At 38.5% G+C, this 22,444-nt stretch overlaps 2 protein-coding genes across 11 annotated transcripts in view; one reads left to right on the plus strand and one right to left on the minus strand.

The window, feature by feature from the left end:
• Window positions 1-14,520, plus strand: part of LOC136686655 (uncharacterized) — a 55,083-nt gene extending 40,563 nt beyond the window's left edge. The window contains exons 3-11 of one of the 9 annotated variants that reach the window (XR_010800348.1): window positions 6,218-6,430; window positions 6,511-7,569; window positions 8,038-8,206; window positions 8,291-8,769; window positions 8,898-8,943; window positions 9,085-9,157; window positions 9,246-9,339; window positions 10,193-10,358; window positions 11,485-14,520. Coding sequence is in view for 5 of the 9 variants with exons in the window: in XM_066660567.1 (XP_066516664.1) it covers window positions 6,669-7,569; window positions 8,038-8,206; window positions 8,291-8,426 (1,206 nt within the window). In the remaining 4 variants the exon portion in view is untranslated. Of the gene's footprint in view, window positions 1-2,614; window positions 2,824-6,217; window positions 6,431-6,510; window positions 7,570-8,037; window positions 8,207-8,290; window positions 9,158-9,245; window positions 9,340-10,192; window positions 10,359-11,484 lie in introns of those variants that run through there. The other 8 variants (XR_010800345.1, XR_010800347.1, XM_066660567.1 and 5 more) reach the window with 8 other exon arrangements.
• A 177-nt stretch (window positions 14,521-14,697) lies between these two features.
• On the minus strand, window positions 14,698-21,021 carry LOC136686651 (CMRF35-like molecule 8). 2 transcript variants are annotated; one of them, XM_066660559.1, is made up of 8 exons: window positions 19,764-21,021; window positions 19,356-19,676; window positions 18,396-18,737; window positions 17,823-17,930; window positions 16,615-16,713; window positions 16,408-16,515; window positions 15,317-15,366; window positions 14,698-15,198 (listed from the first exon to the last, which is right to left on the minus strand). In XM_066660559.1, the coding sequence occupies exons 1-8, from the start codon at window positions 19,867-19,869 to the stop codon at window positions 14,884-14,886; spliced, it is 1,449 nt and encodes a 482-aa protein (XP_066516656.1). In that variant the 5' UTR covers window positions 19,870-21,021; the 3' UTR covers window positions 14,698-14,883. The 2 variants fall into 2 exon arrangements, with proteins under 2 accessions (XP_066516656.1, XP_066516654.1); XM_066660557.1 differs by having other exon boundaries at window positions 19,356-21,021.
• Between the last annotated feature and the right edge of the window lie 1,423 nt (window positions 21,022-22,444).

Here is a 22,444-nt window from a genome sequence, read left to right on the forward strand (position 1 = left end):
TTCTGTCACTCTCACACTCACTGTTTTTTTTTTTCCAGTTTTATCTGTAGAAACAGATGAACTGCCAACTTCCCTTTTTGAATCACATGAAAAAAGTGTTAACACCATTTATGAAGATAGAAGATATCTGTGAGACACTTTTTTGGGCTTGCAAAGGTTGATAGGTCATTAACAAGTCATTTATAACTTGTTACGTATGTTAGTTAACAGTTTATTACTTATTATTAAACCATTATGCACGAGTTTATTACTCAGTGCAGTTTTAAGTTACAGTTTATTTACTAATAAATGTTGTACTAAACTGCAGCTTGATATCCTTCTGTAAAATCTTTAGTAATACTGTTTCCAAACGAATGAGAATTTATCAACAATCTTTAATCATTAATTAATTATTAATTTAGTGCAATGTTTTGAGGAACATTTGTTCTGTGCCATGTGGAATATGTTCTTTGACATTTTTGGACACTTTATTGGACACTTTCCTACTGCAGTTTTCAGCGTTAATTTATATTTGTTACATGACCACACGCGATCGATTCGCTGCTGGTATGTGATGTATGACCTATACTGCCACCTAGAGCATGAAATTATTATCTCTTTCAGGCAGAGGCTGGACCACTATACAAACCAAATCAAATTAAAGTTTATTTGTCACATACATAGTTATACATGGTGCAACTTGCAATGAAATTCTTTGATGACTGACCACACGCACATTAACTAAAAAAAATGTTAGGGAAATAGAAAATAAAAAATAGATATAAAATAAAATATGTAGACATTCTCAGAATAAATAATACTGAACTAAAAGAATTAAAGCTAAAACTGCATAACAAAGATGCAAGAAAAATAAAATATATAAAAATTATAAAAAAGTATAAAATGTGAGCTGTGCATATGGCACACAGATGCGGGTTAAAGTGTATAATGTATATCTGAATGTGCAAATTAATGCAGTCCAAAAAATGTTTAAAAAAAAATCTGTGCAGTAAGAGCAGTCAACAGTCCTGTATGTGGTGCAAAGTGTGAGCTGAATTAAGTCTGGGTTTAGATCTAGTTGAAAGTCCTAAAAGCCATTGGAAATAAGTTCCTTCTCATCCTTCCTGCTTTCAGGAGTGAAAATGATTTTTCTGATGGCAACAGAGTGAAGAGTTTGTTGTTAGGATGACTGAGGCCTTCACAATCCTCTTGGTTTTGGACCAGCTTCTTATAGGTGGTCTGGAGGTCAGGAAGCACAACTTGGATGATGCACTCAGCCAAGCGCACTACCCTCTGCAGAGTCCGCCTGTCCTGTTGGGTGCTGTTGTGGTGTCCCTAAACCAGGTTGTGGTGTTCCCTGTGAGGATGCTTTCAATGGTGCTTGAGTAGAAGTTCTGCAGTACCTTGGAGGGCAGTCTGAATTCCCTTAGTCATCAGAGGTGGAAGAGATGCTGTTGGGCCTTCTTTGCTAGGTTTTTGATGTGGCAGGGCCATGACAGGTTCTGAGAGATATGAACTCCACACTGTAAAAAATGTTTGTAGAATTTACGGTAATAAACTATAAAATAGCAACGGTAAAAGATCATAAATTCGAAAATAATCACCGTAACATATAAAGACGTTTTCCTTAAATAAATAAATAGAACATTACATTAATTTTTACTGACATAATATGTAGAATATACACATTTTTAGTGTTAATTTTATTACTTTATGTAAAATATATTGGAAAACACCATAATATCATAAGCAAAGTATAACCCTAAAAATAACAGAAATATTCAGTCTAAATTAAAGATTTTGCTGATTTGCACATTTAAGTTTACAATATTAAACCGTTCATTATTCAAAAAAATAATACCTTAATTTCTACTGAAAAAAAGGTTAAAAAATACGGCATGTGTTGTAAGGTAAAGTAGCTATATATCTTTAAGTATACTAGAATGTCATTTTAGGAAATGTCTTTGCAAATATTGGTTATATATACCATATAATTTTCTATTTGCAATGGAATATTTTAAACAAAACTAGAAAGACACAACTTTTGTTGTAAAGTAATTGCTGGGCAGCAATGCTAACCATTTTTGTGGCTGTCAGAGTAGGTGGTTACTAGGGTGTAACTATATATGGGTTGCTAGTTTCATAATATAAGCTAAGATGTAAAAACTGACCGGGGTGTTTATGGGTTGCTAAGGTGTTCTGGGTGGCCACAAGTGAATGTTGGATTGTTGCAAAGTTTGCTGCAGTGTACCAAATAGTTGTTATGATGTACTTGGTGGTTGTCAGCATTTCTAGATTGTTAGGATGTACAGGGATCTATAGGTGATTGCAATAGTGCTTATAAGTATTTACTAGGTGTATAATGTGGTTGCCAAAGGATGTTCTTGTTGGTTGCTTTTATTTACCCGGTGTTTGCTAAAATAGAAATACAAAGAATGCTCTCGTTACATTAATAAATTGTATGTACACAATATAAAAAAATTCTGTGCATGAGTTTATATATGTTAACCCTACAGCCTGGGAAAGTGTAAAAGAATACATTTAGATATAATAATAAACAAAATAAAATTTAATTAAAATTAAATAAATAAATAGAAACATGCATCACCATTTGCTATTATGCCTACTTTAAAATAACTTCTGAGTTCAAGATAATGTTGTAATTTAAAGGACGAGCGAGCCGGCAGACTGTTCAATACTAACGGACACTGAACTTTTGACCCCATGTAAACCAAATAACTCCATTTCTGCGCGCCAAAAACCCTACGCATCTGTGGGGTTTAGTCTAACTCCGATGCTGAGGGAATTTTTCCTGACTGCTGGTGACAAAAAAATCTTCTTGAGGTAAGCTTTTCACGTAAATTGTCACAATGTGAGAATAAAACTTTGTTTAAGGCTCGTTTGTGTGTGTATTGACGTTACTTTAAGTTTGTAGCACTACTTATTGACTAACATTAAGGGTGTGTTCAAACTTGTTTCGGTTCCCTCGGCAGCTACATAGACTGTTAAAGTTTAGCCCTGGATTGGTTTATGTTCCCACTATACACTGACAATCAAACCAAAGTAAGTAAAAAAGTCACGTATGATGCACGTATGACTTTTATTTTTAAGCCAGTCTTCAGAGCAGTGTACCCCGCTGGGCTTGATGCATTTTTTGTGGTTCTGTGTGTTTACGTGGTGATATTTTTACCCACTTAAAAAAAAAACGAGAGGCGGTAGAGTGAATAAATGAGTCGAAACATCGGCAGGAATTCCTCCGCTGCCCAAAGTAGGTCTATTGCAAAGACGTTAGGAGAGGCTTTGGCCTCGGCTCGTTTATTGATTTTAACGGACTCTGTTCTCTCGACGCGCGATTATGTTCACGTCTCAGAACACCACATCCTGCCTTTGACCCTTTTAGAAGCATTTGGTTCTTAATGTTTTCACACTTGTAACGGACCGAGACGGACGGACTGCTCAGTAGAGCGAGTTGAACATTAGCTAGCGATAACTAGATACTTCTTAGTTTGGCAAAGGAAATGTTTAGTTGTACTTTTTGTGGCACGTTAACATTGAATGGTTATGTGCTTCATTGCAAACTTCATCGAAATGAACCACGTTGTTTATTTAAGTGCTATGGAGTCGGTTGCAAGCAGACATTTTGTAGATATGGAGCGTTCAAGGCTCATTTTTACCGTAGGCATAATATGCCTCCTGCTAATGTTACTGTCGGGACGGATATTACCGCTTTTAAATGCGCTGTGTCCTTGTGTGAACGCCAGTGCAAGGATAGCAAAGATCTAATAATGCACTTGAAGGAGCATGTTGTAGAAGGACGTGTCGTGAGTTGTCCTGTGAGAGGATGTACCAATGCTTTCAAGGTCAAATCTTCATTTACCGCCCACATGTCACGGAAACACAGATTTGGCAGACCACAGTGTCAGTGACTTGTACAGAGAATCTGTTTCTCGGTCATCATCTGTTCCTGTCGAATCAGATGACTTTGACCCTCAGGTGTACGAGGCACGCACAGAGACAGGCACAGATGAAGGTGATCTGGATAGGTCAGAAAATTTTAGTGATCTTTTTCTTAGAAGCGTCTGTTTATTCTACTTGAAACTACAGGGGCAGTTTCTATTACCCGTTTCTACCATACAGAACATTATTGAGGATATGCAAAACATACATGAGTTGGGCCAGACATATACTTTTAGTAAACTTACTTCATTGTTAAAAAATGACACATCATTATCAGATGAGGACATCACCAAATTTTGTAAGTCTGTCAGGGGATTTGATCTATTCTCTGCATGTCATACAGGGCCAATGAGGACAGCATACTCAAGAGCTCAGTCTTTCAAAGAAATGTTCAACTATGTGGAGCCTAAGAAAATATTTTTAGGAAGAGATGAGAACAGGACAGATAGGTTTGCTTATTATGTGCCCGTGAGAGAAACACTGACATGTGTCTTAAAATCTGATATGTGGCAGAAGTATGTGTCAGGAGAACACTCAAATGAGTCGCCCTCAGATGTTCTAAATGACATTAGTGATGGTCAGATATTCAGATCGAATTATTTTTTTGCTCAGAATCCATCATGTTTGAAGCTAGTATTATACCAGGACGCCTTTGAAGTTGTTAACTCTTTAGGCTCTGCAAAGACGAAACACAAAATATTAGCTGTTTATGTATCTGTTGGTAATTTGCCAGTTCATGTACGGTCTGACACAGACTACATGTCACTTGTTTTATTGTGCAGAGAGAAAGATTTCAAAGTATTTGGGCATGCTAAGGTGTTTTCTGAGTTACTAGCAGACTTGAAGGAGTTGGAAGAGAATGGCATTGTAATGTCAAATGAAACAGTAGTCAAAGGAACCTTGTATTGCATTGCTGGAGATAATTTGGGTTCGCATGGCATTGGTGGATTCTCTGAAAATTGTAGTCAGTCAGAACATTTCTGTAGTTACTGCTTAATAACACGATCTGAATTTCACGGAGCTGATCCCAATCTCTGTGGACCAGTGCGCACCATTGACAAATACAATTCTGCTGTTGATCGCCTCATGACTGAAGGTACATCAGATGTGGAAGGTGTAAAATTCAAGTCAATATTCAATTCTTTGAAATACTTTAATATATGTCAGCCAGGTTTGCCACCATGTCTAGGGCATGACATCTTTGAGGGTGTTTTGTCATGTGACACTGCACTGTATCTTAAGTATTTCATAAAGGTAAAGTCATGGTTCACCTACTCCACTCTGAATCGGCGCAGTAAACAGTTCAAATACAGCGCCACTGATGCTTCTGCAAAGCCATGTGATGTCAGCCCTCAAGCAGCTCAACTCTCAGGACAGGCCATACAGAATTGGAATTTTCTAAGGTTGCTGCCTCTCATAATTGGTGATAAAGGTAAAGATACAGAAGATGCTGTGTGGCAGTTGACTCTGCAGCTGAAAGACATTGTGGACATGATATGTGCTCAAAAAATCGTTGTGCCTCAGGTTGCATATCTTGATGTTCTTATTCAAGAATATTTAGAGTCAAGGAAAGGCCTGTTCCCAGAAAGTAACCTGAAACCAAAGCATCATTATTTACGGAATTACCCAGCACTGATTCTGAAGTTTGGCCCCTTGATTAGGCTATGGACAATGCGCTTTGAAAGTAAGCACAGTTATTTCAAGAGATGTGCTACGAATTTTAAAAATTTCAAGAACCTCTGCTTTACTCTGTCTGAAAGGCATCAGATGTTGCAGGCATACCTTTCAGCAGGACCAATGGGTCAAGCTGTCTGGCAAGTTAAAGGTGGTTCTCCATTTTACTCTGTGCTGTACAGTAAAGCCATTCAAGATACGGTCAGACATTTTGACTTCCATGAAACAGAAACAAATGTAGCTGTAGAAATGCTGTATAAGGGAACATTTTACAAGGTCAGTTCCTTGTTACAGGGAGCTTTGACTCTGTGGAGTTTGGTGAACCACTACTTATTCTGCTAAAAAATGATTCTGTTTATTTTCTGGTGTCTGCATATGTAGCAGAATTTCTTCCTGAATACCATCTGTACTCCGTTATCAAAGACAATGAAAAGATGTTGTGTCTGAACATCAATGACTTGACTGATTTCTATCCATTGACATCTTACATGAAGGATGGAAACCAAGTGGTTCCACTAAAGCACATTGTATTGTCACTTTAATGAATATCTTGGGCTGTCATTATTTTGTTAATGTATTCTGCCTTTATTCATTCTTTCATACTCAGAAATGGATGATGCAGAGCACAGCAACATAATCAGTTCCATTATGAAAGTTTTGCCAGATCTCCCAGCTGCAATTTTAAATATTTTAGAGGAGACACTACAGTCATTAGGTGTGGAGACCACTGAGGATTTTTGCTTCATCCAAGAAGCTGATCTGCTTTGAGTACTGAGACCAATTCAAGCGAGAAAATTGGTGGCTGCCTGGAAAAAACACAGTGAGTTTATAAGTAACACCAAGGATAAATAATCATTCAAATTAACAAGTATTATTAATTTAATTATTTTTGTGCTACAGATCAGAGCACTGCAATCCATAGCCAGTCAAAACTAACCACTCCAGTTTCCTCAACACCCTCTTCACACTCTTCCTCCCTCTCGCCCAGTCACCTGATTACTGCTCCAGATTGGGTTGACAGCTTCCAGATTCCATTGGAGAAGTTTCCTGAAGCCCTGATGCAGTGTTTGGAGAGGGGGAAAAAGCCAAGCCCACGTTTACGGAGAGAAATGGTCCGTATTGTTGTTGCTGAAATTATGGCGATCTGTGCTTCTCCTGGTAAACAAGCCTCCACACAAGTTGCCAAAAAAATGGTTGCTAAGTATCCACAGTCATTGCAAGATGTCAAAGAAGGCGATGTAGTGGGACCTGGATATCACTCACTGGTTAAGCAGTTACAAGCCAGAATTGAAAATGTGAAGCGTAATTCAGCACAAAGGATAATGAAGCGCAAACAAGGATCAGATGAGTATGACACAGAGGGAATTCCAGCCGATCAAAGGGGAGCTGTTCAGGATACATATGGTTGCATACAGTGGGACATGAAATTCATGCCAGTGAGTGAGACACCAGAGAGCCAACAGGACAAGAAAGACAAAATGAAGATGCTCAGTGAACAAACTAACTTCAGCCCAGATGAGGTAAAAACTCTTATGAAGTGCACTTACTACTCTCAACGTAAAGACATAATCAAGGGAACAGAGCTACAGTCCCTCATGGAGGACTGGCCTTTTTTGTTCCAGGAGATTGGCATGACAGTCCACTTCCAAGAGCTCACTGGGGTATCACTAAAGGACACTTTCCTCAACATTGTAGAAACAAAGGGAAAACGGCTTCTAGATTTCATGAGAACCATTTTTTCAGACAAGAAGAAACAAGTTATGCAGACTGTCATAAAGCTGAAATTTCTGAGGGGACAGCTGGAGGGATGCTCAGAAGATGTCAAGGATATGGTGTTGCTGCTTCTCTCCTATTTTGAGGAAAAAGAGGAGACCCTCTTGCACTATGTAGAAGGAACATGTCTGCCACAAGATGTACTACCGGAAAGCTTGCTTGTGACACCGTGCATCATTATATGTGGTAAGCTGATATTCACTTATGCAGAATGAACTTAAGCTCAAGAAATATCATGTTTGAAAGCGCTCTTGTGGTTCTTCCACATAGTTTTCTCCTCTATAATATATACTACAAGTTTGACCCGTCTGTACCTACAGACAATACCATTTTTACTGAAGAAAATTTGGAAGGTTGCACAACACAATTATTGTGGATTATCTTATTGTTTTTCATATTTCAAACCATTTTATCAGCTCAAAAATTATTTGCTTGTTCAGATATGTGTAATTTGTTTTGTCTAAGAACAGTCCCAGTGTAGCACTTATTCAAACCACAGTGAAGTTGATAGGTCAAACTCAGAGAAACTATTACACTCATATGGAGGAGAACATACCATAGGGGATAGGGAAGAACCTCAACTTGCACATTTTAAGGCCACATTCAGATGTTAATGACTTGTGCTGCCATTTAGTTTTTATCTCTTTTTTGCAGGAACTCCTTGCTATACCTCAAGACTGTTCATGCTAAGTATAGACCACAAGATTGTGAATGACCAAATCCCTAACTTCATCTCTGCCATCTGTTTGATGTTTGGAAGCTATTACTGTCTCAATATCCACTATCCCGTGGATTTGGCCTCCACACTTGAGTTCCTTCAGAGGTAAAGACACATCTTTTATAACTTCCTCTTTAAGAACAAATCACTGTATATCATAGTTGATTATGAATTTGTGTGTTCAAAAAGGTGTTTCTTCAACATCAATCCAGAGAAGGGAACAAAGGTTGAAACGAAGAAAAATAAGAAGCAACTCACCGTGTACCCAAGAGTCCTCACCCTCATTGCAGATCTCTCTGATCATGAGTGGAGAGGGACATGTTAAAGATGGACTCGCCCAACTCATCTTTCAAGACTGAACTGTTACACAGCACTAGTCCTATGGAAGAGTACACACTTTGCTGTACTTTAGTGATTTAACAAGCAGTGTTTGGTTCTGTTAAATGTATATGAACATTATTTTTTTGCAATTGCTAATGCCTAATGCTTACTTGAACAGTAAGGTCAAGGCAACATAATTTCTTTATTTTTTATTATTTATTTATTCTTGTTGTTCGGCTGTTTTTTCAGTTACGTCGTACAATTTGAAGGGAAGACCAGATTCGGTTGCGTAATTCTGGAAATGGCAAACAGCAATGTGCTTCTTCAACGTCCTGCATCACTTAAAGGTATTCAAATTTTTGGATCCTGATTTGCAATATATATGCAGCTTGATGGCTGTTCATGCATTTGAGTTAATAAAAATTCTTTTGGAGAACATTTGATCCTTTATTTGATTGCTTTAATGAATCTTCAGAGTTAGAATGAAGGCTGCTAGCATTGCTAAGATAGGCATCTTCAAGGTAAGAAAACTGCATATATCTAAGAAATGTTTTATCGTGTCATGGCTGCGTTGTCATAGTTATCTGTACACAGTTCAGTTTTATAAATTGTTTTTATAACGATTGTTGCAGTTTAAATTTTTCATTCCTGCCACCTTTCAGGCATTGCATTCCAGCTCCTATGAGTGGTTGTGGAAGGAACAATGTGCTGGCCTTTGTGACACCCAGGAAAATGGTGATATTCTAATTCATTTAAAATCAAGCTTTTGTTGTTTGATACTTTAGAAGATGATTTGTTTGCCATTTTTCCTTTTTTTTGACAGCTGTGGTAGAGAGACAAACACAGTGAAGAGAGGGGATGATATGCAAAGGGCCCATGCCAAAACTGAACCTTGCCCGCTACAATAACAATATGTGGTATGTTTTTTTTTCTTAGAACAATGCATCTCCTTGTCTTTTATTACTTTTGTTTCAGGTATTAAGATTTTTCTTGACATGGACATCACATCCATAAAAAGTGGTAGTTGGTTGTGCAGTTCAGTGTACATTAATTTAATGAAAGAAGGCTTTGGGTTAATCTCTTTTTGTAGACTGTGTAGCCATTCCATGTTCAAACAGTGTATGCATTTGCTGATGCTAAACACTGTCACAATTATATAACCTAATGTGATTTCAATTTCACCCATTTTAGTCCCTTTCTTCAGATGTTTTAATAACTGTTTAATAAATCTTTTATTATTAGTGATTTTATTAACTATTAAGATTTAGGTATTTTATTCCTTATGGAGAGTGATTGCCGTCACAGCAGACTGGAGACAGGTCAGGTGATTTTTGTCATAGTGACAAACTTGTGCAGCTGTGCTTGATTTATGTATGTTCTATTGGTCCGATAATCTGGTTCAGAAGATACAATGGAGTTTGTTTATGGGCTGGAGACAGCACAGACTGAGCTCCTTCAGTCTCCTTCATTTTCTCAGTCTATTCATTGTTTTAGATGGCTCATGAAATCTTTATTGTAATGTGACTTGCTCTCTTGTTTGTTTGTTTATTTATTATTTACAATTCATTTTAACATACTGTTTGTTAACAATTTTATGTTTTCTTGTTTCATTTATTTAATGTTTTGTATTTTTATTTTTGTTTTGAGAAGCACTCTGCAACTGTGTAAGTGCAATATAAATAGTTATTGTTATTATGTTTATTATTATTAATTCTAATATTATTAATGTTGTTTTTGCTTGTTTTGTTTTTTGTTTTTTTTGGGCTGCAGAGAGGATCATGTCAGTCTGCAGCAAATGCCTGAGATGTGAGTCTTCAAGCAGAACTGGTGGCAATACACGCTTTTAATTCCAGTTTGTTGAACATGTCTGTGTAAGACTCTGTCCCATGTTAAATGCCACATTTGGACTCAGTGACATTACTTTTGATGAACTAAGGCAAGTGGACACTTCATAATGTTTCTTCATTCCACCATGGATTAGTTCATATGTTTGGACACACATGATCTCACCACTGCTTTGTAAGCATACTGGGCAACTTATTGGATCTGTTCTACACTGTTGGATCTATTTTACACTGAGAATGTACTAATGCAATAATAGTCTGTACCTTGGTTTATATCTAACTTTTTTGCCTTTGTAACTTAAATTATTAATTGTAAAACCCATAAACTGTAAAGCCTAATGTGTATTGCCGTACTTGCCATGGTAATAGTGTCAGAGCCTTCTGCCTGTCTAGTTAAAATGAACTGTAGAGTAATTCAGAGCCTCTCCAGAGTCAGAGAGGCATGTGGGTAACTTAGCTATTAAACAAATAGGGTTTGAAATGTTGCAGGGACTTGTGGGTAACTGGACCTTGTCGTAAAGAGCTGAGGAAATGTCAGAGGGCAATTTGGCAGTAGAATAGATTGTGGAAACTTCAAATTCTTTAATCTCTCAGCTTCTTTAAACTCCCAGCTTCTGCAGGGGGGCACTTGAAACATAGTAAAGTTAATAAATATTAAACTAAATTAAGTGTGCTTAATAATTTATAATGCAACATTTTCTTTAGCATCATAATATTATAATAACTACTCAGGTGAATAAGTCTCTGAAACAGAGCTGTGTCTCACCCTGCTGCAGTCTGAGGAGACTCTGAGGGATTTATTCGAACTTGAGGCTGAATCTGAGAACGAAGAATTAATAGATCATCCAGCATTTCTTCTTAAACAAAGGCAACCATACGGCACTTACAGCCTCCTCTCTTCTGGATAGGTTTTACACACTAGATAATGGAACATAGCTGTTCAGCCCCAGTGAGATCAGCTGCTGATATTGAATAATTAGTTGTGGTTCATACTCTATTCTAACTCTACTCCAAATTATTTCCTACTGAAATGAGGTAAACTTGCACCCTCACGATTGGCATATAACATGGCCACATATGTCCAGAAGAGGGCAGCATAGAGCCATTATTCTAAGTCACTGGTGGGACCTAGCTTGCCACATTGGAAAAACATATAGTGTAACTGTAACATAGGATCAGGGTCCTGGGGTTACACCTTGTCTTTCTTCTCTTTTGCAGAGTGAGTGCAAAAAATCCAACCAGGAGCAGAGCCAGAACCAAAGCCACAACAGGGATCAAAGCAGGAGCTGGAAAACTTAAGGACTCATCATTTGATCAGACCTGATTATTCAGAAGTGGTCAGACAGATGTTGTGTGTGTGTGTGTGTGCGTGTGATCACTGTGTCCAGAGAGAGGAGATGTGGCTGGTTCAGTGATATTGGGTACTGACAGCTGAACACCTGCTCCTAAAGGGAACGACAGTCACAATGTTACAGTCATGCAACATTTAATAATTCTGTAAATCACACTGCTTCCAACTCAGAGGCCACTCATGAAAATGCTTTATTTTGTATTATTTTAATGTACTACCAAAGCTGTACATGAGAGAGGTGGTGGAGGAGGTGGAGAAATGGTTCAGTATGAGGATCTGAGACACTTTAACAAAGGCCAAACTGATGGATTTACAGTCACTGTCAGTGCATTTCCAAAACAGCAGGGTCTCGAGGGGTGCTCCTGGTGTGCAGTGGTTAGCACCTCCCTAATGAGGTCCAAAGAAGGAGAACGTGTGAAATAGCAACAGGGTCATGAACACCTAATGGTGTGATTCCACTGGATGGCATCGGCTTGGCTTGGCATAGTTCGACTTGCTTTTCCACCAGCACAGCAAATCACAAAATGGAGACAGTGACATCGCAAAACCTAGTCTCTAAAAGGGCTTTAAAAATCAAAACAATGGCAGTGATAATATTAAGCATTGTTTACATCTATATTCATGTGTTGACTTTGTTTGAACTGAACGCAGTTCTGTACCCCAGATTTCACAGATCAGCAAAGCTTTCCTTTTGTTTCTGGCTCTCCATGGAGAGTCAGAGTTTTGCATCGGCCACCAAGGATCACTTGAACCTCTTCAGAAGTCCATGGTGTAATTATACGAGCTGGCATTTTGATTTGGATAAAAACAAATGTGATCTCAGCTGTAACTTGGAGATTTTACAAGTGGCTAGTGTGTGCTAGGCATTTCACAGTGTAAACAAACCTCTCTGGATAATCAGCACTTTTTTGCAACTACAGCAGTTTTGCAACTACTCTGCAAGGTTTAGTACCTACTTGACTCCAAAGTAGACACAAACACTGACTGAACATATAGAAGGGACCAGGTACCAGATTTACCAAGTCGAGTAAATTGGAAAAGTGCCATAAAGCTCACTGACACATAAGAATTCCATAAGAGATCAAAGCGGCTGAACAGTGGTAGACCAGACCCATACTGACCCCAGTTCATCACTGTAAATATCTACACTGGATAAATGAGTATCAAAACTAGAGCATGGATCAGTGGGAGAAGGTCTGCTCTGATTAACCACGTCTTGGCCTGGGGAAGAGACGATACCAGGATGCACTATGGGAAGAAGCCATGTTGTCAGAGGAAGACCAGAGGAACAGCCCTGAATTCAGAATTCAAGATGTCTGCCTGTGTATCAACAGTGTGTTAAAGAAGTTTGACCATTCAGTTTATTAGTGCTACTCTCTATATGTCACTGAATCACTGAAATACACAGCACTCTTCTATCGCTGTATGTGAATGTGTTACCAGGCTGTTTGAAAGAACTGATTATTATCAACTGGTATCTCTAACAATGCTACTTAAAGGCATTCATGGTCATTTGAGCTTTGTTTGTATTGAAAAAAATTAATGAGATGTTTAGAATTTAAACTGTCATCTTTCTTACACAACCTCTGATTTGACAAAGTCGTTTCTTCATCTGTATATGCTGCTGTTGTTCAGCAGACCAGAAGGAAGGGTACGATCATTTCCTTTATCACCCAGGGGAGAGAGACATTTCGAATGTGGACATACAAAAGGCGCAATGATGTATATTTCAGAGTTTTTTTGGGTGGTTTGGCCAGTTACTGTGCAACAAAATTACAGAGCTACAGGATCTTTTGTTATTGTCACTGGATCATATCCAAAGTGATAGGTTTTACCTGAAAGCGCTCCGATAAAGGCCACCAAGTCTCATGTGCACACAGGCACATGAAAATATTTCACTATCTCTGGTCAAAGCAATGTGTTCTCAGTGGATATCCTACAGCTACAGTTGCAGTATTGTATACCTGGAAACTTGTTTAATGTGAGAGATAAGATCAACACTGAAGTTGAAGGAACAGGTTTAAAAGGAGGCCAGGATTTACGTAGATGGAACTTCAGTCCTTGTCTGTAAGCAGACTCTATAAGGATAAGAAGAAGAACCAACAGCTCTGACTTCTGGGTCTGTTTCTAACCTCAGATGTCTCAGCTCTCCCAGGTTCTGAATTTCTCTGAATAAGAGAAACAGAGAGATTATTGGATGTGAATTGTCTGTTTTATTGGTGGCCTGCAGTAAACACTTATTTTTTTCCCCTTATTCTTGTGGTTTGTATTCTTAGCAGGTTTTAGACTATTTTACTTTTTAAACAAAGAATAAATACATTCAGGTAATGTCACGCAGGCCAGGTAAACAGACTGAAAGTGCTACAAAAGTAAACAGCTCAAGTTACAAATGAGATTCTGTAGTTATTCAAACAGTGAATAAAATTAGAGAAATTATACTTCAATCACCAGCTACAGTCACTTCTTCACAAAAAATATTCAAAATTTAAAATGCAAAACCTCTGAATGAACACACAGTAATTTTCCAGAACTGACTTTAAAACTTTCACTTTCAACTATGCAATTTGAGATTGAGTTTAGTTTACTGAAAAATTTAATATTTAGTACATTTTTGTCTGATATTTCTCCCAGTATGTTAAATCCAGAAGATGTCCAGAGGTAAAGCACATTGCTGTGGATAATTCAATTACATCAGTGGTATGTTGGCATGAATGAGGCAAGCCATACTGCCACCTAGCTGGTTCACCACTGGACATGATAATCTGAGGTTCATATGCAGAAACCTGAGGGTCTTGTGTCTTCATTATCTGCTTTTTTGATAATAGTTAAAGGGTAACTTATTGAAGCCATTTAATATTAACTTTAATATAATATAGTAAAACTTAACAGTAGAATCCTGGAGATAAAACAGTTCCTTGGAAAACAAATGTGAACACATTACAATTTAATGTAAAATCCTGATGTTTTGCAGGAGTAAATCACAAATTTCTAAACTGGCATTACCCTGAGCCTTAGAGGCCTGAAAAAATCAGAATCACTATTTTAAAGCGATTTCAAGTGTCTGCTGATAAATTGGTTTATTCAGGTAGAAAAAAAGCAGTTTGATTCACTTCTGTGAGCCACACCATTAAAAGTTCTAAAGTCAAAATTAACTTTTTAAATAATTATTCTAAATCATGCCTAATCATTTATTTTTTAAACTTCCATTTTCCTATACTTGGTTCAAGTGGAGGCTAACATCTAGCATGCTAACCTAGAAATCTTTGCTAATTTCTGACAGTAGCGTATTCGCAAGAGTCTTGCTCTTTGTTGGCAGTTGCTGTCATAACAAAGCCATCTGATTTTCTGTTAAAATAAACAGTGGAGTAATTAAGATCCTCTCCAGAGTCAGAGAGACTTGTGGGTAACTCAGCTGTGGAATAAATAGGGTTTGAAATGTTGCAGGGACTTGTGGGTAACTGGACATTGTAATAAAGAGCTTGGGAAGGGTCAGAGGAGTGTGTGAACAGGTCGGCAGTAGAGTAGATTGTGGAAACTCCAGAGTCTTTAATCGCCTCATAGTTAACTTTAGCAAGGGTCACCTGAAGTAGAAGAAGAACAGAAATATATATATTTTTAAGATCTCTTTAATTTCCAAGACAGAGATCAACAGATATTTACAGTTCATTATGAAAGACTTCAGTGTTAAATGCGTTTCACCTTGTGGCCATCTAAGGTGCTTCTGGGGGATTTAGTCGGACTTGATAAATCTGAGAACAAAGATTTAACAGTTCATCCAGCTGTTCATCCAATAGACAATACCAGGACATGGCAGTGAGATAAACAATAATGACACCTACATAGTAACACATCCAAGGTGGGGGTTATTGAATGATTACTTGTGGGTGATTAACCCAACTCCAACTGATCCCAAAGGAACAGGATGGTGAAAAAATATTCTTCTACCCAGACCAATGCAGATATTTTATATCCTTTTAGCTCACAGTGGGCATTTAACTTTGTCACCTACATCCAGCAGAGGGCAACACAGAGCCATTATTCTAAGCCACTGGTGGGGTTAAGAGATTTTTTCCCACTAATTGCCCTTAAATAAATGGTTAATGGTACAGTGTTTTTTCTTAGCCCTGGCTTTTCAGTAGCTCCACAGCACTGATGTGTGATAAACAAAAGCTATATGTTTAAATATATTTGAAAAGTAGTATATATTAATTTCTAAATAATCACTGCCATGTGATAAAGGAGGCTGGTCTGAAACTCTACCACAGGATGACCCCCAGAGTTGTGAAAAGAGTATTGTCCAGTGTGACACAGGCTTAAGACCAATGACTGATTGTGAATTTAGCCAATATTAGCAGTCTCAAAAATATGTGTATATTTCCAGGCTTGTATGGTGATTAGTGTAGTCTTCCCACGGTTACAGGCTAAATCATAACGTGTCCATGTTTATGTGTGTGGTATTCATCTATTCATCATGTTGTGGGGACAAAAATACGTGTATGTACTCACATTGTGGGTCCTTCTTGTCTTTATGGTGACAAAGACCATGTCCTTGTGATATAATTCATAACATTTTAATGTGAATGTGTGTTAATTTTAAGGTTAGGATTGGGGTCAGTGTAGTAAAAGTTATGGTTAAGGTTAGGGTAAATTTCCACAAAATTAATGGAAATCTGTGCAATGTCCCCATAAGTCATGGGATACGTGTGTGTGTGTGTGTGTGTGTGTGTGTGTGTGTGTGTGTGTGTGTGTGTGTGTGTGTGTGTGGTGGGATGGTTGTCTCTGTGTAATACCCTGAGACTTTCTTCTCTTTTGCAGGGCGAGTATGAATAATACAAGTCCAACCAGGAGCAGAGCCACAACCACAGCCATAACAGAGATCTCAGTGGAAGATGGAAATCCTGGAGAAACAGAATCATCATTAGATCATCATTAGATCAGACCTGATCATTTAGAAGTGATCAGACTACTGCTGGTTGTGTGTGTGTGTGTTTAATCACCGTGTCCAGACAGTGAAGATAACTTATTGTTAGAAGCTGAGGATGTGGCTGGTTCTGTGGTCTCTGAACTGTTGGGTACTGAAAGCTGAACATCTGCTCCTAAAGGGAAGTAAATGTCAGAATGTTACAGAGACGTGCAACAATTTAATAATTATGTAAAACACACTGCTTCAAACTCAGGAAAAGCCTTTAATTTGCATTCTTTCTAATGTACTTCAAAAACTCTACATGAGAGACTTCTTAAAGTTCTTGAAGTTGATGTTGGAAGTAGGAGAAATGGTCGAGTGTAAGGATCTGAGATGCTTTACCAAAGGCCAAACTGTGATGGCTGTACAGTTATTTTCAGTGCATTTCCAAAACAGCAGTGTCTTGTGGGGTATTTCTAGTGTGGTTAGCACCTCCCAAAGGAGAAGCAAGGAGAACCTGTGAACTGGATACATGGTCATATCCACATAAGGTTCATTGACACACAAGGAATTAAAAGGGCTGAACTGTGGATCTGAAAGCATTATTGAAAGTATCTACACTAGGCACATGAGGCTCAGAACTAGAGCAGGGAGCAGTGGGAGCTCTGCTCTGATGAACCATGGCTTGATGTATGGAAGAGATGATAACAGGATGTAGGCATGTTAGCAGAGGAAGGAGATGCTCTGGTCAGTGCTCTACTGGGAAATCTTGTGTCTTTGGTTTGACAAGGAAAACCTCCCTAAAGTTCACACCTTCATGGCAATAGGATTCTCTAATGGCGGTGTCTAATCTCAGCAGGATAACGCTCCCTGCCACAGTGCAAACACTGTTCATGACTGTTTTAAGGAAAATGGAAAATAGTTCATAGTGTCAACTGGCCTCAAAATTGTTCAGATCCCAACTGGAACCAGTGTCTATAGGATGTGCTAGAAAAACAAGTCTGATTCCTAGAGACACCACCTCCAGGACTGTAAGGATCTGCATCTAAACCTTTGGTGCCAGAATACAATGGATACTATATCATCCAAATTGATCATATTCTTATTGACTAGAAACACAATAGAAGCCACATCAGAAGCTTCTCTCTGGATGGGTGACTTAAGGAAGCTCCCCATGGTGGTGACCAGTGAACATCAGCACATTTCTCCTCCATCAGAACATTTACAGAGAACCAAGAATACACACACTAGCAATGAAAATGAAGAGCACGTGAGCCACATGGACAGAACAGAGTGCTGTACCTGCTGATGTCTTCATGGAAGTTGAATCTTGAGTGGTTGGGTTTGTTGAGGTTGTTGTGGCCTGTGGAATTGTTGTTGGAGTTGATGTTTCAGCAGGTGGTTTTTGTTCTGTTGATGTAGATAAACATTGTGCAGTTTAGTTGGACTGAAAGTAGTGAAACGTGTATTTGGGTATGATTTTAAACACAAGGACACATGGACCATTAATGGTGTCTGTACATTTACATTAATTCATTCATTGTCTGTAACTACTTATCCAGGTCAGGGTTGTGGTGGGTCAGGAGCCTACCCAGAATCATTGGGCGCAAGGAGGGAATGCACCCTGAGGGGGTGCCAGTCTTTCGCATGGTGACACACACTCACATATTCACTCACACATTCTCACCTACGGTGGACACTTGAGTCGCCAATCCGCCCAACAACATGTGTTTTTGGACTTTGGGAGGAAACCAGAGCAGACACTGGGAGAACACCTCAAACTCCTCACAGACAGTTACCCACAACCCTGGAGCTTTTGCGCCACTGTACTGCCCTGAACATTTACAAATTAATCCAAAATGACTCTCTACTCACCTGTCACTGTGAGGTTGATGTGTGTGATGTAGAGCTTGTATCCATGATCAGATTCCCAGTCTGATTCAGCTCCACACCAGTATTCACCAGAGTCTCCCTCTCTCACATCACTGATGATCACACTGAGGGTGTTCTCTACTCTGTCATCACGCAGTGAGTATTTTCCTTGATTTATCAGTTTCCTACTTTCTTTAACTGGTGTTTTATAAACACAGCCACCACTGTCCACTCTCCTGCAGAGAAACTTGGGGTAACTCAAGAGAGATTGTGGGTATTTACAGCTGATATTTACATTTCCTTCAGAACGGCCAGTCACACTGATGCTCTTTCCAAAATCTTGAGCTGTCAATCATAAACAATCAGAAGAAATGATCCAAACTGAATTAAAAATTTAAACAGAATTTTTTCCCAATTTTCACAAAGTAGTTTAAGGCAAAACACAGTTCCACTGCTTCACCCATCAATGCTGGGGTTAATTCCCCTGTAGCGCATGTATCTTTGAGTAGAATGACCTTATAAGCTCATGTGCAGCTGCTCTAGAGTGACTCATTACATCAGATTCTGGGCTGTTGTTGTGAAACAAACCAAAATTACAAAACCATGTTCCACTGTCCTTTCTGAAACACAAGCTGCTGACTCCACAGTGGAGGACACTGCAGCAGCTCAGTCTCTGGGTGGAGTGAGTACTTCCTCTCATTAATTTAATAAAAAACTGAACTTTAATTGTGCCAGGTTAAAGCCAGTTTTCTACTCAGGAAAGCCATTCAGCTTCAGCTTAAATATTATCTTAATTAGGAAGCACAGGCACAGCTCCTTTATCATACATCTTATAAAAGAACTGTAAACACAGTTACTGATCTTGGTTCTTCATGAGCTTCTATGTGTTTTCTCTCACTGTAACTGAAGAGAATGATGCTGGAGGATTCAGATCATAAAGAAGACAGTGATGGAGACACTCACCTTCCTCTACCTTCAGTTCCACTGGGGTGAAGCAGTCCCACAACAAGGTTTTATCCACTGCACACTGATATAATCCAGAATCTTCTACTGTGAGGTTTGTGATCATCACCCAGAAAACTGCAGCACTGGTGTCATCAAACAGTGAGAATCTTCCTGATTTCACCGACTTATTTTTAACATCAGTCTTGATTTGGTCAACACAGTTTGACACTGAACTCTTACAGAAATACTTTGTGTTTGATGTGTATTTTTTCTCATATCTGCACTTGATGAGGACTCCTCCTCCTGAAAATCCCCTCACTCTCCTGGATCCTCCAGCAGCTGCTAAAAGAGGAGGAATGTCTGTGTGAAGAAAGGCTGGATGTGACACTGCTGATAGAGCTGATGATTTAGAAGTGTGTTTCTTACCTGAGATCAGGTAGAGGCTGAAGATGAAGAGGATTTTCATGGTCATTTCAGCTATATCCATATTGAAAAAGACGTTCAGGACTTTAAACAGTAGTCTTTGCTTCATAGCTTCTGCTTGAGTGATGTTTCATCATCTGTTTATGCACTTGCTGTTCACCAGACCAGAAGGAAGCCATTTCCCATTTCCTTTTATGGCCCGGGGGTGGGCATGGGGTGGCAGTTCTCTTCTGGAGAATATAGAATGATTGTAGAATGAGCAGCGATATATATCTCAGTCATATTTTAGTGCTCAGGGAGTTTTGTTTGTTTGTTTGTTTGTTTTTGGCCAGTTACTGTGCAACAAAATTACAGAGTGCTACAGAATCTTTTGTTATTGTCACAGGACCACATCTAAAGTGATAAGTTTTGTCTGAAAGCTCTCTGATAAAGGCCACCAAGTCTCATGCACACAGACACATGAAAATAATTCACTATCTCTGGTCAAAACAATATGTTCTCAGTGAATATCCTACAGCTACAGTTGCAGTATTTTACACTTAGAAACTTGTTTAACATGAGAGATAAGATCAACAGTGAAATGTTTCTTGTTTGACACTGAACTCAGAAAACCTTCTCTGGACCAATGATGGAGGAATCTGTGTTTGCTGGATTTCAGGAGATCACTGAAATGAGATCACTGCCCCTGTGCACAAACCAAGGTTAATAAAAACTTGGTTTGGGGAGTTTGCTGTGGAACACCTCACTAAACACCTTTGGGATGTACTGTGTCATGGGGACTCACACACCACAATAGAATCCACCATTTAGCGCAAGGTCACCAACATTATCCACAAAGGACCGGTGTGGCAGAGATTTTCATTTCAACCAAACAGAAACACACACTGTTTAAATGTTTAGAGAAGGAGACTAGTTTAATTGGAATCCTGCTTAATTGGAATGAAAAGCTGCAGCCACACTGGCCCTTTGTTGATAAGATTGGTCACCAATGATTTAAAGCCTTATCAGGGCTTTCCAGCCCTGTTCAGAGTGCTGAGGAAGTCAGAAGCTGTCCCAGTTGGCCCCTCAAACAGATCCTGCAGGGTCACATGGCCTTGCACGACATGAAGGAGTAACGAGACACAGCTGGCACTCACTAACGAGAAACGTCAAGGGACCAGGAGTTCAGTAGAGAAAGAGAGCTCCTGGGAGAATGTGCTGTTTGTAATGCTGTCTCTTCAGTTCTCTCATTTAAACAGACACCTTTGAGGACGAGGAGAAGAACTGGCTGCTCCGACTCTTGTGCTTGTTTCTAACCTCAGATGTCTCCTTGTGTCAGCTCTCTGATTTGCCCAACACCAGACTCTGAACTTCTCTGAATAAAAGAGACTGGGAGAGATTACTGGAATTGAATTGAGTGTTTCTTTATTGGTGTCTCAGTGCAGTCACTAAGGTCCTGTGTCACAACTGTCATTTTTGTCATGGTTTATATTCTTAGCAGGTTTTAGTCTATTTACTGTTCTTTTTTATTATTTTATACAAAGTATAAATACACTCCTCAGCTCTGTGATTGGAGCACCAAGAAGGATGATATTATGCAAACTGAGCAAGATATGTAAGATATGTAAATGATCAAATTTGCAGTCACCCAGCTCCAGTCTATGGAATAAATTCCAGATTGAAAGTAAAAAATTTTTACCCACTTGAAAACTCTAAAATCGGATCAGTTTAGCAATATTAATTATATTACTTAAGGTGGAACTGACTCCAAATTGGGGAGACCTTTAACTTTCCATGAAAAAGAGTAAACACAGACTGCTACAAAACTAAACAACTGGAGTTACAAATGAGTTTCTGTGGTAATTCAAATGGTGAATATATACTTACAGAAAAATTGAACTTCAACCACTAGCTACAGTCACTTCTTACTAAAACACACTATTCCACCTAAAAAGATACAAACCTTTTGAAAGAAAACAAACAGATGTTTTCCAGGATTGTTGCTTTAACATTTTCACTTTCAAATATGCAAATATTAGGGAAGAGTTGCTGAGATTTGCTTGCTGAAAAAAACAAACACACCCCCAAAATGTTATGTTTCATAATATTTGCACAGCATTTTGCTTGATGTATTTTTCATTATATAAAATTCAGAAAGTGTCCAGAGGTCCAGAACTGAAGCAAATTTGAGTAGTTCAGTGACACTAGGTGTGTTGGTTTACATTGGGGTAGAGCTCTACTGCCACCTACATTTCAGCTCCTACAAGAACATTACACAAACCTGAGGGGAGTTCATCAGTTGTTCGAACCTTTTTACTACAGGAACAGTATCTACTGGTGAAGGAACATTTTCTGTGAGGATTTGATAGCATTCAGTCACAGTTGTTTATTATTTTATTGGAGATGGTGATCATAGATTCATGTGCAGCAGCTTCAGAGGTTTCCTTTATCTACATCATCTATTTATTAACTTGATAGTAGTTAATAGGAAAACAAAAGCAGTTACTGAATAAGATTAATAATAATAATAATAATAATATAACACAGTAAAACATTTGACTGTATAAAATTGAACACAAACTGATCCTTCAGAAATACAAGAAATATGAACACAATGGAATTTAATGAATGAAAGCATTTTTTTTAAAGAAATGTATTGAGTAAACAACAGAATGACACAGCAAAGCAAAATCTTTAGGTCAATG

The sequence above is a fragment of the Hoplias malabaricus genome, chromosome 2 (assembly GCF_029633855.1).
Source record: "Hoplias malabaricus isolate fHopMal1 chromosome 2, fHopMal1.hap1, whole genome shotgun sequence".
Taxonomy (NCBI): domain Eukaryota; kingdom Metazoa; phylum Chordata; class Actinopteri; order Characiformes; family Erythrinidae; genus Hoplias; species Hoplias malabaricus.

Excerpts from the sequence above, each read along its gene's own strand:
- LOC136686651 (XM_066660557.1), bottom strand. The coding sequence starts at position 19,869 with ATGAAGCAAAGACTACTGTTTAAAGTCCTGAACGTCTTTTTCAATATG. Across the intron at positions 16,714-17,822 it reads TTCCATGAAGACATCAGCAG|GAGCAGATGTTCAGCTTTCA; the intron begins GTACAGCACTCT and ends ACTTCCCTTTAG. Across the intron at positions 16,516-16,614 it reads ATCTTCACTGTCTGGACACG|GATTTCCATCTTCCACTGAG; the intron begins GTGATTAAACAC and ends CTGTTTCTCCAG.